Source organism: Bufo bufo, chromosome 10 (assembly GCF_905171765.1).
Source record: "Bufo bufo chromosome 10, aBufBuf1.1, whole genome shotgun sequence".
Classification (NCBI taxonomy): Eukaryota; Metazoa; Chordata; class Amphibia; order Anura; family Bufonidae; genus Bufo; species Bufo bufo.
The window spans coordinates 8,628,471-8,647,162 of NC_053398.1; the positions used below are offsets into that span (position 1 = coordinate 8,628,471).

The following is an 18,692-nucleotide window of genomic DNA, read 5'->3' on the forward strand; positions in this document are numbered from 1 at the left end:
CCATGCACGCAGCAACGCAAACACAATAGATTGTCAGCTCTACGGTCCGGGTCGTCTATTATTAAAGGGTCTCGCTCGGATCGGTATTTGGGAAAGCTGGGTGATAAGCAAGGCATCTGGAGAGGCTCACACAGCCAAGTTCTGTGGCGTTACAGGAGGGGGGGTGCTGCTGCGTTCATTACATCTAGGAAAGCTGGGTGACATCTCCTCCACTGGGCAATCGCCATAGACTTCAACAGAACAGCGCACCCTACTGGACACTATGGAGAGGGCAGACGGGCAGCTAACTCATTAGAATCATTTTTTACATTTACGTCTCTATAAATTATAGTGAAGGTATAAAATCTGCACACGCGACAAGAGGAAAGAGGATTCATGGGGTGACTAATTGGGGGGGGGGGGTCACACCATGAGACCCTCCACCAACAGAAACCATAAAGGTCAATTGCAGACTTTAGATTGTAAGCTCATCTGGTCAGAACTCCCACTGTGTTCACAAAATAATCAGGTCATTATTAGATGCAATATTTTACCACGTCACGAAGAAGAGAACAGATTGTATTTTTATATTTTTAAAGAATATATTTTTTTGTAATTTTATAAAATGATGTGTTTGGGATATATCTATATTTATTTATTTATTTTAAATAGCCAATTACGTTGGACACAGTAAAGCCGGCCTCACTCTTATCCTCCAGTCCATAAATAAAGGGTGGAAAATAAAACCCACCCCGCATTATCTGCACTCAGCAGTCTCAAGCACTCGACGAACATCCTCCGACGTATTAAATCCCCGGCTGTCACCGCCGTACTACAGCAATGCGACCGGCGCCTGCTCCGTCTTGGCTTCTAGCCGTTCACAGGGGCCATTCCTCACCTTGTCTTTAAATAGATCAGGATTCTGGTACGTGAAGTTCCTGTAGCTTTCTGTCCGCACTGCATCCTGCAGAGAAAAAAGATTTTAAAAAATCAGGAAAAGAGAATTTTATAAAAAGGAAAAGAATAAGGGTTTTAAATCACGTGACGCCCCAATATCTAAGAGTTCAAAGGATTTATTATAATGACTGGATTTCTTTTATTCTTCTAGACCAAAAATGTCCTATTGGTTTCCATAATTAGGAATTTTTATTTAACAAAAATGTAGTTTAGGTATGAAACATATATAATAATAAAAATAGTAATGATAAAATAATAAAATATAATGAAGACAACAAAAAAGAAAATGGTAAAAACAATAAGTAAAAATAGAGAGATTAATAAAAATTAAACTAAAATACAAATATTCATAAAAATACTCGATATAAAAAAGTATTATTTACACAAATCTAAGTGAATTGTATTCATTTGAAATGATGTTCTCCTGCCCGCGACATAGTCAGGTTTTCCGTCACTAAGTGATCGCCAGTGGTAATTACAACTAATATAATGCAAATTGGGTTTGTTATCTCAAGCGTGAAGCTCTGCAAAGGTGATCAATTAAAATGACAAGGAAATGCCTGAAATCACATCTTCCAAGAAAGGGATTTATTTTCTGTTATTTTCTGAACTGACGTAAATACATTTTATCGCGCGTTTCATCCCTGTCGCTTCACAATGGTTCTCATTATAGACTGCTGCAGCACAGCCGGCCAGGGACGGGACATCTACCGAACAAAGGCTGGACGATCTGCGCAATATGTGACGGAGGTGGGGATATTTTACACCCGCAGTGCTCCCCGTTATCAGCCTGAGACGTGGTCGACCGCCGTGTCCTTCAATGGGATGAAGGAGAAAAACCCTACACTGCTCACCAGACACCGAAAAATACACATCTATGAAAATAGTAGAGGGCGTGAATACTTATGCAGAATTTTTTTTTCCATTTTGACTTTTAAAAGCTTTTTTTTTTAGCTGATAAGGGTATAAAAAAAAAACACCAAAAATTTTAAAAGTTCCATCCATTGGGATTCAATAACTGTTCCTGGGTGTCAAGTAAAATGGATATTATTACAGGGACCACAAAGGTTGTCACCCGACTTTTCCGGACACCTGGATCATAACGCCGTTATGTCCTATGCAGCAGTACAGGGGTGCGAGACGTATGACTCAGCAACCGGTCAGAATCTGCCATTCAGGATTAAGGGAAAGCTGGGTCCCAAGAACGTATAGGACGAGTGATACAGCTGCGTACATTACGTTAGATCAGACGCAGCCCAGCGCCCACAGACCTCTCAGCCAATCACAGGCCGTCGCGTGGGGTACCAAGGAAAACGCTATGATAGGAAGAGGGCAGCAAATGATTTGCCCCCGACCCGTCCAGTCACGTGTGCAGGACCGGAAAGCTGATCCGCCAGCTTTTAATTGATTATCTGAGGCTAAAGGCACAGTTCATGAAGAAATCCAAAGATTTTCCACTACAATGATTTCTCGATTGACGCCTGAACCTTTGCCATTTCTGGTGGCGTCAGCAAATTGGTCAGATTTACCGAACAGCGCTTAACCCGCTACAGGGGAATTCAAATCTCCGATCTGCAAAACAAAGTTATATCAAGTCATTGGGCCATATTCACATGAACAGGCTGCTGTTTTGCCGGGAATCTGTATGTCCGTTTGCTAATAAATTGCAACATTTAAAATGCAAAAATAAATAAATAAATAAATAAAATGGCAGCAAAACCTCAATAAAAGCATCACGTGTGAATACAGCCTTAAACTTGTCATTTATAACATGTCCGCCCGATGCCTTCTTCTCAAGGTCACAGAAGAGATTCTACAGAGGTACGGCAATATTTAGAGTAGACATGATATTTGCATTAAAATTTGATCAGATAAAAAAAAAAAAAAAAAGTCTATTATAAACGGCACAATACATTAATATTCTCACCAAGGGAGGGGGAATGACGGTGAAGTCACCACCAACCCAGACTAGGACCAGCTAAGGTTTGGTTAGGTCAGTGATACAGTCAGTAAAGTGGAAGGAGGAGAAAACTAAAGAAGGCGGTCTTGAGAGTTAATAAAATTAAAAAAAATTATTATTAATTTATATATATATATATATATATATATATATATATATATATATATATATATATATAAATATATAATTGAGAAAATGAGGAGGCAGCACACTGTATAAACGCGGGGTGCACGTCCGGCAAATGTGAACCCGCACCTAGGTCCAATAAGCTAGAAGTAAAGAATAGCCAGCAGCACTCCAAGGTATATATATATATATATATATATATATATATATATATATATATACACACACACACACACACACACATACACCATAAAAATGTAAATTCAATTAAAGATAAAGAATAAATAAATTCTATAAAAACTAAATTTAAAATAAATAAATAGAAATATAATAAAAGATGAACATAAATAAGGAAATTAAATTAAAAAGTACATAAAAAAGAAAATATGAATTTTATTTATTTTTTGATTGATAGCTAATCATACAGCACAGAGGCTGTTGGGAACTCAAAACCCAGACAAATTTCCTACAGACGTAAAAGACAGGAGACAGAGATCCAAGACACAGTCCTCCATAAACAGCAGCGATGCCAACGGTCTTGAGGTGAAATACCGGGGTGGGGGGGGACGGGGGACGACGACACACACTACTTAAATTCCTCAACAGATTGTCCCCAGGGAATATTTCCTCTATTTTTGTGAATAAGCACACTGGGGAATTATTGTATAGAAATTTCATCATAAACCTAAGATAAAGAATCCCCACTGACAACCACCATTACAGCTCACGCACAGCGTTGTCACCCAGCTTTCCTGAACTCCAGAATGTTAACACCGCTTAGGTAAGCAGTGCTGCAACTTTTCCTATCACAACGCTTCAATCAAAAAGGCAGATTTGCAATCTGAATTTTTTTTTTAGATAAAAACAATAAGCGACAAATTTATCAAGTTTTTTTTTTTTTTTTACATTAAATTTAATTAAAAAATTCAACATTTCCTCCTCATTTCCCAAACATAAAAAATGAATAAAAGTACATAAAGATATTAAAACTGAATAAAAAAATAAAAAATAAAAATACCGAATGACAAAAGTAAAGTAAGTACAGCAAAAAATGAAGATAACAATATAAAGCTGAATATAAAAATAAAAAATGATTAAAATAAAAAAAAACTGCATTAAAACATTTGGGAAAAAAATGGAAACCAGTAAAAAAAAAAAAGAAAACATAGTAAAAATTAAAAAAATAAAAATTACATTTTAATTTGTAACATTCTCTATTTTATGGACACGTAGAATTTCTGCCGTCTCCCTCGATTGAGATGTAGCCGCAGAGAGAATAAACCCGTGGCTCTCAGCTGCAGATAAGGATCTTGCCTGGCCGCAGGATGGATTCTCACATTTACATTGTAGCAGCGGTCCGTTACATTGTAGCGATGTATTTACAATGTATCAGCGTTTTTATATGTTTCCCGCCCGGGCCGTTCACTGAAGATCCTATGAGGGGAGGGGGTGGAGAGAATTCTGCATCTAGAGGACACCGCTCAAGGTTTTCCCTGATTGATGGGGAAATCGCAGCTTTTATAGATCATAAATTTCGGTTATTTATCACCCCCCAGGAGAGAAAACAAAGAACACTGGGCTGTACGACAGGAGGTGCGGCGACTCGGGAAAAATCTGCGCATCCCTGCGGCCGTGTTCCATATTGTTCCTGCGCAGATAACAAACGGCACTTGTACGAGGAACGGAGGAGACTCAGTAAATACAAGCGCATCGTGAGCAGCAGGATTTCAAGGGCAATCAACCTAAAAAAAAAGCTGTGAACTACGGAGAAGAGGAATACGTAATAACCTATAATTCACGGGCCGCTGGGGCGCCTCTCTGTAGAATATTCTATGAAGTCACATTTGTGGGGCCTGCACTTTATGGTTGGAAATTGCATGAATAGCAATCCCATAAGGTTTCATACAGGGTATATTAATGTTTTTGGCCCCGGCATTGGTCGTTGGGAGCGAGAAGCGGGCAGGACGCCCCATACACGTTAGATCAGGCATCCTCAAACTGCGGCCCTCCAGCTGTTGTAAAACTACAACTCCCACAATGCCCTGCTGTAGGCTGGTACCTGTAGGCTGTTTGGGCATGCTGGGAGTTGTAGTTTTGCAACAGCTGGAGGGCCGCAGGTTAAGGATGCCTGCGTTAGATGGTCGGCCTGTCCTGCTACGATCAGCTGTGTATGGTCACCGCAAAGAAGACATTCCCCGTATCTGCAGTCTAAGAGCTGAGCGACAACCCTGGTGGGAACAGTAATGGCAGTAATGTTGCCTGCCACCCAGCTTTCCCAGAAACAGATGAACAGAACTGAGGGCCTTGTATTTACTGGATTTTATGTTACGCAGGGCTTGTTCAATATTAGGAAAACCTGTCTACTTTCTTCCAGAAACTGCGCCATGGGTCGTGTCTGGTACTGCAGCTCAGCTTCACCGCAGTGAATGGGTCTGAACTGCAATACCGCTTACAGCCTGAAGACAGGTGTGGCGCTGTTTCTGAACGAAAGCAGTTACTGTCAATTCCATTCGGCAGAAATGTTATTTGCAGATTTCTAAACGTCTGGCAATTGACGCTCGATCCTTCCAGTCGGGAGTTTTATGCTTTGAGCAGAAAAGATTTCCGGATTATCAGACGCTGGACTATAAGAATGAACCAAACTCAAAATGGTTTATAGGTTGTCGGAATTATACAAACATGGATTTCTTCCTGAAGCAGCGCCACCCCCTGTACGTGGGTTGTTTCTGGTATTGCAGATCTGTTCCATTAAAGCGAATAGGGCTAAACTGCAATACCGCACGCAACCTACGAACCTGGGTGGCGCTGTGTCTGGGAGAAAGAAAGCAGCCATGTTTAATCACTCCTAAATTCCTCTGGTGCACTGGTGATTACCCCCATCCCTGAAAGACAAACCTGCTCAGCTCTGCCCTCACTGTTGGTTGTCACCCAACTTTCCAGGAAACAGACGGCACTAAGAAATCTATGCAGCATCACAGCATCTTATATCACTGCATTGCGGTGACAACCAATGTAGGACCGGTATCAGCCATACTGGTTGTCAGAGTCCCGTCTATGGGTGATTTTTGGATTTTTACAGGAAATTGAAGGAATGTATCTGCAGGTAAAAATTTAATAAGTAATATGGCTGCGCTGTCGGGGGGGGGGGGGGGGGGGCTGGCGTGGCATTATTATTCTGGGCACAGGGGGTGATTGGCACCGTGGTGGGCTATGATTAACCCTCTTGGAATCAGAGTCCCAGCACCTGTGTTCTGCGCTAACCTTTAACATCTCTTCATGTATCCCGAAGTGCCCGTAGGAGCCGAAGTAGGCGCCGTCCTCATTCTCATCCAGGTCTGCGATGGGCCCAGCGGAAGACGAACCACATCTGACATCTGCGTTCATCACAAAATCCTGCGCAAGTTGTCTGTAATCAATTTCAAACATACCCCAGAGACAGGTTTACTGAACCGTGGAAATGGAGAGATGAGCACAGCGGCGCCTGCAGATGGGATGCGCCTGGACCTGGCGGCAAACACTGCCTCCCCCTAGTGGCCAGAGGCCGAACTGCAAGAGCCAAACCGACCCCCGTGAAATAAACCAAAGGGAGAGGAAAGGTCCGAACCCCAACCCTCGAGATCCTCCAACGTGTCAGATTCGCAGCAGAAACCGACCTGCTGGAGGTGGGGTTTCCAACCTGTGGTCCTCCAACCAATGTGAAACTACAACTCCCAGCATGCAAAAATTGACCTGCGGTGACGATCAGCATAGTCAGAAGCAGAGGTCTCAAGCCAGTGGCTCTCCAAATGATGAAAAACTACAACTCCCAGCATGCAGAAACTGACCTGTGGTGGCCCTCACCATAGTCAGGTGCAGAGGTCTCCAGAGCATGCTGAGAACTGTAGTTTTGCAGCAGCCGGAGGGCTACAGATTAGAGGTCACAGGTCTTTACACTCCCTTATGTTCATTTCACTGGGGTAGGGACAGTTCCCCTTTAAAGGGGTTGTCTCATCTCGCCAATACTAAGGTAGTGGGGCGCCGTGAGCGACGTACAGAAGCAGCGAGCGCCAGACCGCCTGATGGTCAGGACTTAGTCTCATCTCGCCCTAGTAATAGCAAGATAAGACAACCCCTTTAAGAGGAAGCTATAATTGGGTGGACCCCATGGAAATATATAAGGTGCCACTGTGCCCATTAAACGGCACGTTAAGTGTTAATCTCATGGGGACAGGGCAAATAGATCTCGCTGCCCTATAGAACAGCAGGGGCCATAATTGGCCCTTAGGAGACGCCCCCAATATATTCACAAACCTCATCCCATTAAGCTCCTGGAGGACGTTGGCCAGGGTTTCCTCCGTTTCCAGCACCCGGCTCTCCGCCTGCTTTAACCGCTCCTGGAACGATAGTTCAGCGCCCGTTTTGGCGTTTGAGGACTTCTCGTTGTCATGGTCCATATCTTCAAAATCTGATGAGAAAATGAAGGATCTTCAATGGAGGTTAACCCCCAGGTGACCCCCGAGAATTCAGCTGCGACACACACAAGGTGGAGAAGCTGAGGTATGAGGAACTGTTTGCAGGATGTGTGACTCCGGGGCCTTGAGTCAGTAGTGACCGCAGCGCCCATGTCACAGGCTGCAAAAGGGAGAGCTAAAGCAACAAACAGCATCTCATATCTCAGCTTCCAGGACAGTTCACAGAGCAATATGGAGGTAAGCCGCCATCACAGTGCATCTGTGTATAATGAAAGCCCAGAAATGTTCTTAATCACTTGGTATTTCACTTTGTTGCTGATTTCAGGATCTCTGCTTGCTGCTAGTGAATGGGAACATCCTTGGTAAAATTCAGAGGCAGGAAATCCTTACAACCATTCACAGACAGCAAGCAGAGATGCCATCTCCACAATGGAGAATGACACCAGTGCGGTGATTAACACTCTGAAGAATGTGTTCATCTACATCAGGGATGCTCAACCTGCGGCCCTCCAGCTGTTGCAAAACTACAACTCCCAGCATTCCCAGACAGCGTGCAGCTATCAGCATGCAGCAGGGCATAGTGGGAGTTGTAGTTTTACAACAGCTGGAGGGCCGCAGGTTGAGCATGCCTGCTCTACATATTCCAGAGTAGTGGGCGTTCTGCAATATCTGATGCCCTCCCGGCACCTCGCCCGCTTACCGTACTGAAGTAGTCCATCGTCCGGGATGACCGGCCTGAAGTATTCTTCCTTATCCCAGGGTTTGGGGTCGGGGACCTCAGTCAGACTCTCCGCGGCGCAGCTCTGCACAACGTAAAGGGTGAAAAGTAAGAATGTCCGATCACTCAGTGAATGCACGGGGCCCGACCGGAGACACCGTCAAAGATATCAAACTGTCCCTCTCCGAGCTCCAGCGCCCAGGACCGAGATCCGAGGCCGAGAAACGTCCCAGAACAAGAGATAAACAGGATCCAAGTCCCCGGGGGCCCCGGCTAAGCAAACAGATCCTAGACTGAGAGCCGGACCTTCAGAGCAGACAGACATACACTGACACCTGCTAACATACCGTACACACATTCACCTGCTAACATCCCGTACACACACGTACATACATTCACCTGCTAACATACCGTACACACATGTACACACATTCACCTGCTAACATACCGTACACACATGTACATACATTCACCAGCTAACATACCGTACACACATGTACATACATTCACCTGCTAACATACCGTACACACACGTACATACATTCACCAGCTAACATACCGTAGACACATGTACATACATTCACCTGCTAACATCCCGTACACACATGTACATACATTCACCTGCTAACATACCGTACACACATGTACATACATTCACCAGCTAACATACCGTACACACACGTACATACATTCACCAGCTAACATACCGTACACACACGTACATACATTCACCAGCTAACATACCGTAGACACATGTACATACATTCACCTGCTAACATACCGTACACACACAGATATAAACAGACACATATACAATCAATACATGTAACTACTCACATACATACAACACACACATAAATACACAGAAACCATCAACCACACATATACAGCCACTTACATACACTGACACACACAGTACACTGACACACACAGTACACTGACACACACACAGTACACTGACACACACACAGTACACTGACACACACAGTACACTGACACACACAGTACACTGACACACACACAGTACACTGACACACACACAGTACACTGACACACACACAGTACACTGACACACACACAGTACACTGACACACACACACAGTACACTGACACACACACAGTACACTGACACACACAGTACATTGACACACACAGTACACTGACACACACAGTACACTGACACACACAGTACACTGACACACACAGTACACTGACACACACACAGTACACTGACACACACACAGTACACTGACACACACACAGTACACTGACACACACACAGTACACTGACACACACACAGTACACTGACACACACACAGTACACTGACACACACACAGTACACTGACACACACACAGTACACTGACACACACACAGTACACTGACACACACAGTACACTGACACACACACAGTACACTGACACACACACAGTACACTGACACACACACAGTACATATATATATGGACCTATCTGCTGTTCTGCACTCAGGATGGGGTCGTCAATCATAGACTTCAGCAAAGTCTGCGGATTTAAAAGTCCAAACCGTGGGGTGAAGCTTCAGCACCAACGTAACGTAAGAAATAAACTCCTGCCCGTCCGGGCGCTACCTAGACAAGTTGTCTCACCGCTACAGCGCAGTTCACACAGGGGGAATCCGGCTCAGACCGCCAGCAGGTCAGCGAGCTTCCCAGGCTTTCTGATTGACAAGTCTGAGATCCGATTTTATTCCTCAGTAATAGGGATGAGAAAAGCAAGCGTCGGATCCAAGATCCCAAGTCGCTTCGCTCTAAAAATTTGTTTTAATGCTGCGGCGAGGCGAAGCGAGTTATCCCCGGAGTCTCGTGACTGGTGGGTAGGTTTGTTAGAGGGTCCGGCCAGTCCACACCCTTCCAGTACAGCGGCTTCCCCGAGGTGATCTCAGGAAGTAGGGATGAGCGAAGCTTCGGATCCAAGGTCCTGCAAGACTTCAAACCTTGAAAACCCTTTTAAAACTTGGTTCCGAAGTCGGCTTCAGTACTGAGCAGCCAACTGGACCTTGGAACCAAGGTTACATTTAACAAATAATGATCTACACAGATACTACAAACCTACACATACTACAGATACTACAAACCTACACATACTACAGATACTACAAACCTACACATACTACAGATACTACACAGGCACGCACATACATACTCCCATACTACAAACCTACCTGTCCTCGAGAGAAATACACTCACCTTCTGATCTAGGAGGACAAATACATAGACAGCCAGAAACACAGATCGTTCCATACACATACATACTCCCCTACTACAAACATACATACTCCCATACACAGGCACATACATACTCCCATACTACATACATACTCCCATACTACAAACATACACAGGCACATACATACTCCCATACTACAAACATACACAGGCACATACATACTCCCATACACAGGCACATACATACTCCCATACTACATACATACTCCCATACACAGGCACATACATACTCCCATACTACATACATACATACTCCCATACTACATACATACATACTCCCATACTACATACATACATACTCCCATACTACATACATACATACTCCCATACACAGGCACATACATACTCCCATACTACATACATACTCCCATACTACAAACATACATACTCCCATACACAGGCACATACATACTCCCATACACAGGCACATACATACTCCCATACTACATACATACTCCCATACTACATACATACATACTCCCATACTACATACATACTCCCATACTACATACATACATACTCCCATACACAGGCACATACATACTCCCATACTACAAACATACATACTCCCATACACAGGCACATACATACTCCCATACTACATACATACATACTCCCATACTACATACATACATACTCCCATACTACATACATACTCCCATACACAGGCACATACATACTCCCATACTACATACATACTCCCATACACAGGCACATACATACTCCCATACTACATACATACTCCCATACTACAAACATACATACTCCCATACATAGAAAGACACAGGAGCCGTGATTTTCTGAACCAGGAAGGCAACTTGCAGAATGGAATCTGAAAAGAAACCTCCACCGTCCAGACTACAGAGACTGCCATGTCCTAACCCGGACGCTGAGCGCGCACAGCGGTTAGGCTAGGTCTACACGACGACATTTTGTCGCGCGACAATATTTACAATGATAGTCTATGGTCTCGCACTGTGACATGCTGCGACTGCGACACGAGCAAAACAATCCATTCGATGCTGCAGTGTAGTTGTGCCGTATTGTCGCAGGACAAATGTCGTCATGTAGACCTAGCCTTAATATACGGAAATCATTGCGTTCAGTCATATACGCCATGGTCCGAGTCTGAACCCTGCACGGAGCCCCTCGCCAAACGTCTGGACTCCAGAGACGATCGGAGTCACTTACTGTAGATCTGATGAAGTTGATGAGTTTAACGTATCCGTAAAAGTCAAGACCTAAAACGGCACAAGAGACAACAAAATCATACGTGTAATACAAAAATCATAGGCGTCACAGATTCAAATCATGCGTATTACAGAAAATCCTACATGTCATACAACATATTACAGGTGTAATAGACTAAAATCATAGCTGTAACAAACTAACATCATACGTGTAATACAGAAAATCAGTGCGTACTGTAACCGAGATCAGGGGTTAATGGGCCCCTCGTGTCTACACAGTAATGTGCTAGTAGAGAGGGGTCCCCCAGCGAGGACCCTGTAGCTGCGGCAGAACCCACCTGCCTGTACCCAGAAAGATGAACGGAATCTCACAGGGACCCCGACCAGATTTGGGGCTATAAAAAGGAGATCAGCAACTGTCTAATCTCTGCTTGCTGTAAATGAATTTACAATGTGCTACTTACCACTGAATCCGGTCTACAAAATCCCATGTAAGCTTAAAGGGAGCCCGTCACCACAAAACGCAGCGCAGTCTGCAGGCAGCATGTAACAGCGCAGGAGGAGCTGAGCTGACTGAGGTGTCGTTATGAGGGAAACAATTCAATAAAACCTGTAATCTACACATTGAAATCTCTCCTCTTTCTGACTTTATTGTTCATGGGGGAGGTGTTACCGTCTATTCTTATAACTCTATGTCGTGTCGCTCCTCTATTATTCCTGCTAGAAGTTGGGAGTGAATTACTAGCAGTTTGCAGTGATGGTCCTAATATGGGTGTTACCCAGTTGGGGGGGGGGGGGGGGGGGGGGGGGGGGGTTTCTGCATAGCCCGACACTGGCAGTTCTGATTGGATAACATCACATCCACACACCTGATCTCTCCCAATCACTGGCCTCAGCCATGAGGTGGCTGCAGCGGTCATATGTGTGGGTGTGACACCAGTACCTCTGGAACAGCAGGGGATCTGATGGGGATCTACTGCTTCCCTCATTATTTTATAGAATTAACCACCATTGCCCCGGTCTTTGTTCATCTCAGACAACCCCTTTAACAGAAGGATACATTCTGCCTGCACTGATACATTGTATCCAGTCTGAAAGAATGGAACAAACTCAGTTATGAGCAGAATTTGGTCTTTGCGCGTTTAAAGGGGTTGTCTCTTCATGGACAATCGGGGGCACATTGCTAGGATATGCCCCCATTGTCTTATAGGTAAATCCCACCTATATCGAGAACGGAGCCCTGCAAGGTGGTGGCTGGAGGACTCCCGTCCGGCCACCACCGAGCCGGCTCCCCATAGAAGTGAATGGGAGCGTACCGCACATGCACGGCCCCCGCTGCCATTCATTTCTATGGGGCCGACGGAAATAACCGAACCAGCGCTCAGCTATTTTCGCTGGCCCTATAGAAAATGAATGGAGGGCGGCTGAACATGCGCAGTGCGCCCTTCTTCACTTGCGGGGCTCCGTTCTCGATATAGGTGCGGGTCCCAGCCGTGGGACCCGCACCTATAGGACAATGGGGGCATATCCTAGTGATATACCCCCATTGTCCAGGATGAGACAACCCCTTTAAGGCTACTTTCACACTTGCGTTGTGAATTCAGGTACTGAGATCCGGCAGAGGATTAAACAGGTCCGTTTCGATTCTGCACGTCAGGATGCATCCGTTCCGTTAGGATGCAGTTGTGTGAAATCAAAACGGAAAAAACAGATCAGTCACTACATACATTGAAAATCAATGGGTGACGCATCCGTTTTTTAGGCTCTTAAAAAAAAAATGGTCCGCCACCATTGACTTAGACTGTTTTCAGTGCCAGACCCGTTTTTTTATTGTTTTGTTTTTTATGACCGGACACAAAACCACAGTTTGCAGCTGTTTTGTGTACGGTCCAAAATGGAATACGGCCGGACAGGAAGACATCCTGAACGGATCTCTTTCCATTCAAAATGCATGAGGACTAAAAGAAAAAATATATTTTTTCCGGTATTCAGATCCTCTGCCTCATCTCAATACCGAAAAACAACAACGCAAGTGTGAAAGTAGCCTAAGAAATGCAAATTCAGTGACAGCAAGCAGAGATCTTAAAAACAACTAAAGCAAACATTACAACCCACATAGCTTTCCCGGGGAATGACAACCTGTCGATGTCTGGTGAACCCTGCTCTTCTTCGGTGGTATATAAATAGGTCAGAAAGATGGTGACAACCTGGTGTTAGTTGTACTGGAGCTTGGATTAGTTGTCACCCGGGTTTCCAGAAAACCTAGAAGAGACCGCCCATCCCCCACAGCGTACCGTGCCGGGAAATGATCTGCTGGATGTCAAACTGGTGCTGGGCCCGGCAGTGAGTGAAGATCTCTTCTGGAGACGAGTGTGTCCTGGGGAGCAGAGAGACGCTTATCACCCTCTGTATTAGATACATGTGGGAATATACAGGCGACCGCTATACTGCACAATACCTGTCACAGAACAGACAGCGGACCTCCAGACCAGCACCACCATCATCCTCATCATCATCCCAGGCTCCATCATCCTCACCGTCTGACAGATCCGGGACGTCCTCAAAGTCACCATCACCCAGAGCTGAAAAACAAGAATCCTTATAAGACCGGGCAACGTGATCTCTGTATATAACACCAGTGTGACCCGATGAGATCTACTACTCTCTGTATATAACACCAGTGTGACCCGATGAGATCTACTACTCCCTGTATATAACACCCGTGTGACCGGATGAGATCTACTACTCCCTGTATATAACACCAGTGTGACCGGATGAGATCTACTACTCCCTGTATATAACACCAGTGTGACCGGATGAGATCTACTACACCCTGTATATAACACCAGTGTGACCGGATGAGATCTACTACTCCCTGTATATAACACCAGTGTGACCGGATGAGATCTACTACTCCCTGTATATAACACCAGTGTGACCGGATGAGATCTACTACTCCCTGTATATAACACCAGTGTGACCGGATGAGATCTACTACTCTCTGTATATAACACCAGTGTGACCGGATGAGATCTACTACTCCCTGTATATAACACCAGTGTGACCGGATGAGATCTACTACACCCTGTATATAACACCAGTGTGACCGGATGAGATCTACTACACCCTGTATATAACACCAGTGTGACCCGATGAGATCTACTACTCTCTGTATATAACACCAGTGTGACCCGATGAGATCTACTACTCCCTGTATATAACACCCGTGTGACCGGATGAGATCTACTACTCCCTGTATATAACACCAGTGTGACCGGATGAGATCTACTACACCCTGTATATAACACCAGTGTGACCGGATGAGATCTACTACTCTCTGTATATAACACCAGTGTGACCGGATGAGATCTACTACTCCCTGTATATAACACCAGTGTGACCGGATGAGATCTACTACACCCTGTATATAACACCAGTGTGACCGGATGAGATCTACTACTCTCTGTATATAACACCAGTGTGACCGGATGAGATCTACTACTCCCTGTATATAACACCAGTGTGACCCGATGAGATCTACTACTCCCTGTATATAACACCAGTGTGACCCGATGAGATCTACTACTCCCTGTATATAACACCAGTGTGACCCGATGAGATCTACTACTCCCTGTATATAACACCCGTGTGACCGGATGAGATCTACTACTCCCTGTATATAACACCAGTGTGACCCGATGAGATCTACTACTCCCTGTATATAACACCAGTGTGACCCGATGAGATCTACTACTCCCTGTATATAACACCAGTGTGACCGGAAGAGATCTACTACTCCCTGTATATAACACCAGTGTGACCGGAAGAGATCTACTCTCTGTATAGACGAGTCACACTGTTCTATCTTAAACAATTGTGGGACTACAAGTCCCAGCACGGTCACCCACATCGCCTCTCCGCACTCCATCACTGTAACTCACATGCATCTGTGTGCTGCGCCATCTTGGTTACTGGCAATCTGAGGCCCCGCCCATCAATATCCGGCTGTCAGTGAAGTCCAGATCCTAGCGAGAGAAAGGACCTTTGATGACGTCATAAACATGTGATCAGTCACGTGTGCAGGAGGAGTCAGGTTTCGGGCAGTGTATGGGCTCATAGGAGGTTTAGGTCACGTGAGTCTTCGTCACTGCAGTGGTGTCCGATGTACGAAGCCCCGCACCGTGCGCGTCACCGCCTCCTTACAGCCCCGCACCGTGCGCGTCACCGCCTCCCTACAGCCCCGGAGCTCCGCACCGTGCGCGTCACCGCCTCCCTACATCCCCGCATCGTGCGCCCCCCCGCCAAATATTTTTTCATCAGCAATGTTGGATAAAAAAGTTGTGAAAAAAAGGAATGATGGGAGTGGTAGTTCAGTGGCGACCTCAGTGCTGTAGCTTCTCTCTCCCTAGCTGGATTTTGGCAGAAATGACCATAGCTGTAGCCTGGGGCATGCAGTGCCTTGCAAAAGTATTCACCCCCTTTTTTCGTATTTTGTTACATTGCAGCCTTAGGCTGGGTTCACACGAGAGTGTCCCGGTGTACTGCGGCAAACAATGTGTTTTGCACGCGCGTGATAAAAAACCGACTGTGGTACCCAGACCCAACTTCTTCACTGAAGTTGAGGTTTGGGTTCGGTGTTGTGTAGATTGTATTATTTTCCCTTATAACATGGTTATAAGGGAAAATAATAGCATTCAGAAAACAGAATGCATAGTAGGTGATCAATTGAGGGTTAAAAAAAATTAACTCACCTTCTCCTCTTGTTCGAGTAGTTCCCGGTCTCTTCTTTACTTCTTTAATGATGAGCTGTGGGCTAAAGGACCTTTGGTGACCTCAGATCACATGCTCCAATCACATGGTCCATCACGGTGATGGACCATGTGATTGGAGCATGTGATCTGATGTCACCACAGGTCCTAGCCGGTAGTTCATCATTAAAGAAGTAAAGAAGAGACCGGGAACAATTGATCACCTACTATGCATTCTGTTTTCTGAATGCTATTATTTTCCCTTATAACCATGTTATAAGGGAACATAATACAGTGAATAGACTGTCATCTTAGCAACCATGCGTGAAAATCGCACCGCATCCGCACTTGCTTGCGATTTTCACGCAGCCCCATTCACTTCTATGGGGCCTGCGTTGCGTGAAAAACGCAGAATATAGAGCATGCTGCGATTTTCACGCAACGCACAAGTGATGCGTGAAAATCACCGCTCATGTGAACAGCCCCATAGAAATGAATGGGTCGGGATTCAGTGCGGGTGCAATGCGTTCACCTACCGCATCGCACCCGCGCGGAAATCTCGCCCGTGTGAGCGCAGCCTTAGGGTACTTTCACACTTGCGGCAGGACGGATCCGACAGGCTGTTCACCATGTCGGATCCGTCCTGCGGCTATTTCGCCGTGCCGCCACTCTGTCCCCATTGACTATAATGGGGACGGGGGCGGAGCTCCGGCGCAGCACGGCGAAAGGCCGCCGGACTAAAATTACTGCATGTCAGGCTTTTTAGTCCGGCGGCTTTTGCCGTGCTGCGCTGGAGATCCGCCCCCGTCCCCATTATAGTCAATGGGGACAGAGTGGCGGCACGGCGAAATAGCCGCAGGACGGATCCGACATGGTGAACAGCCTGTTGGATCCGTCCTGCCGCAAGTATGAAAGTACCCTTAAAGGGGTTGTCCGGGTTCAGAGCTGAACCCGGACATCCCTCCATCTTCACCCCGGCAGCCCCCCTGACTTGAGAATCGGAGCAGTTCTTGCCCCGATGCTCTCCTTTGCCCTGTGCTAAATTGCACAGGGCAAAGGCATTTTTCAGAGTTCCGGTGACGTACCGGGGCTCTCCATGGGGCTGCCAGGAAGCCCGGTGAAGTCACCGGCACTGATGGGCGGGATTTAGCGCTGCCCTAGCCAGTAAAACGGTTAGGGCAGCACTAAAGCCCGCCCATCAGAGCCGGTGACGTCACTGAAGTTTCCGCCCGGCAGTGTGTTATTGAAAACAAAAGAGCCTGTGCCCTGTGCGACCTAGCGTGAGATGCTCCGATGCTAGCCTCAGGGGGGCTGCCGGGGTGAAAAAAAGGGTATGTCCGGGTTCAGCTCTGAACCCAGACAACCCCTTTAAGTTCAATGTTTTGTTAATCAGAATTTTATGTGATGGATCAGAACACAATAGTCTAAGGGTCCATTCACACGTCCGTGGTGTGTTGCGGACCCGCAAATTGCGGGTCCGCAACACACCAGCCCGTCACCCCCATAGAAATGCCTATTCTTGTCCGCAAGCTGCAGACAAGAATAGGACATGCTCTATCTTTTTGCGGAACTGCGGACCCAAAATCGGGGCCGCGCTCCCCAATTGCGGCTGCAGACAGCACACTGTGTGCTGTCCGCATCCATTCCGTCCCCATAGAGAATGAATGGGTCCGCACCCTTTCCGCAAAATTGCGGAAAGGATGCGGACCCATTTTGCAGACGTGTGAATGGAGCCTAAGTTGTGGGCATGTTCTGTAAATTACATTATGCAAATCCTCAAACAATCCATGATAATTGCAGGTTGTAAGGCACCAAAATACAAAAAAAGTCAAGGGGGGGGGGGATGAATACTTTTGCAAGGCACTGTAACTGCATGGGAAGAGATGTAGGGGGGAATTCACATGCTGCAGATTTACATGTCTGTGTGGATGGGGTTTTAAAAATTGTAGCAGAAAAAAATGCCAGTTGTATGGAATGCTGTGGGGGTCACACTCATAACCGGGGCCCTTAGGACCCAAATACCACATGACTGGGGGCTGGTGCAGATTTTGCACGGGGCCCGGCTGTGCTCTGCTGAGATAGTTGTGTAGATTGCTGAATGATACAATTAGATACAATGTATGGCTCTTATGCATCAGCGCAGGTTGAGTTTTCTTTAGTGTCTCCTATTATTTATTGTCAGACTGTGATCTGATCAACTATGGCTTGAGTTGTCAGGACCCCTGCCCCCACTAAAGAAAGAAGCCTCCGATCAGGTTGGGCTGGGGCTGTAAGGCTGGGTTCAGACCTGAGCGTAT

At 45.8% G+C, this 18,692-nt stretch overlaps 1 protein-coding gene across 1 annotated transcript in view; it reads right to left on the bottom strand.

Moving 5' to 3' along the window:
* The window catches only part of PRMT3 (protein arginine methyltransferase 3), an 81,058-nt gene extending 65,384 nt beyond the window's left edge, over positions 1–15,674 (bottom strand). The window contains exons 1-8 of the mRNA XM_040409755.1: positions 15,589–15,674; positions 14,106–14,229; positions 13,942–14,024; positions 11,649–11,698; positions 8,174–8,276; positions 7,313–7,466; positions 6,284–6,428; positions 878–943 (exon numbers count right to left, since the gene is read on the bottom strand). Coding sequence (XP_040265689.1) covers positions 878–943; positions 6,284–6,428; positions 7,313–7,466; positions 8,174–8,276; positions 11,649–11,698; positions 13,942–14,024; positions 14,106–14,229; positions 15,589–15,610 — 747 coding nt within the window. The 5' untranslated portion in view covers positions 15,611–15,674. The remainder of the gene's footprint in view (positions 1–877; positions 944–6,283; positions 6,429–7,312; positions 7,467–8,173; positions 8,277–11,648; positions 11,699–13,941; positions 14,025–14,105; positions 14,230–15,588) is intronic.
* Positions 15,675–18,692: the final 3,018 nt, after the last annotated feature.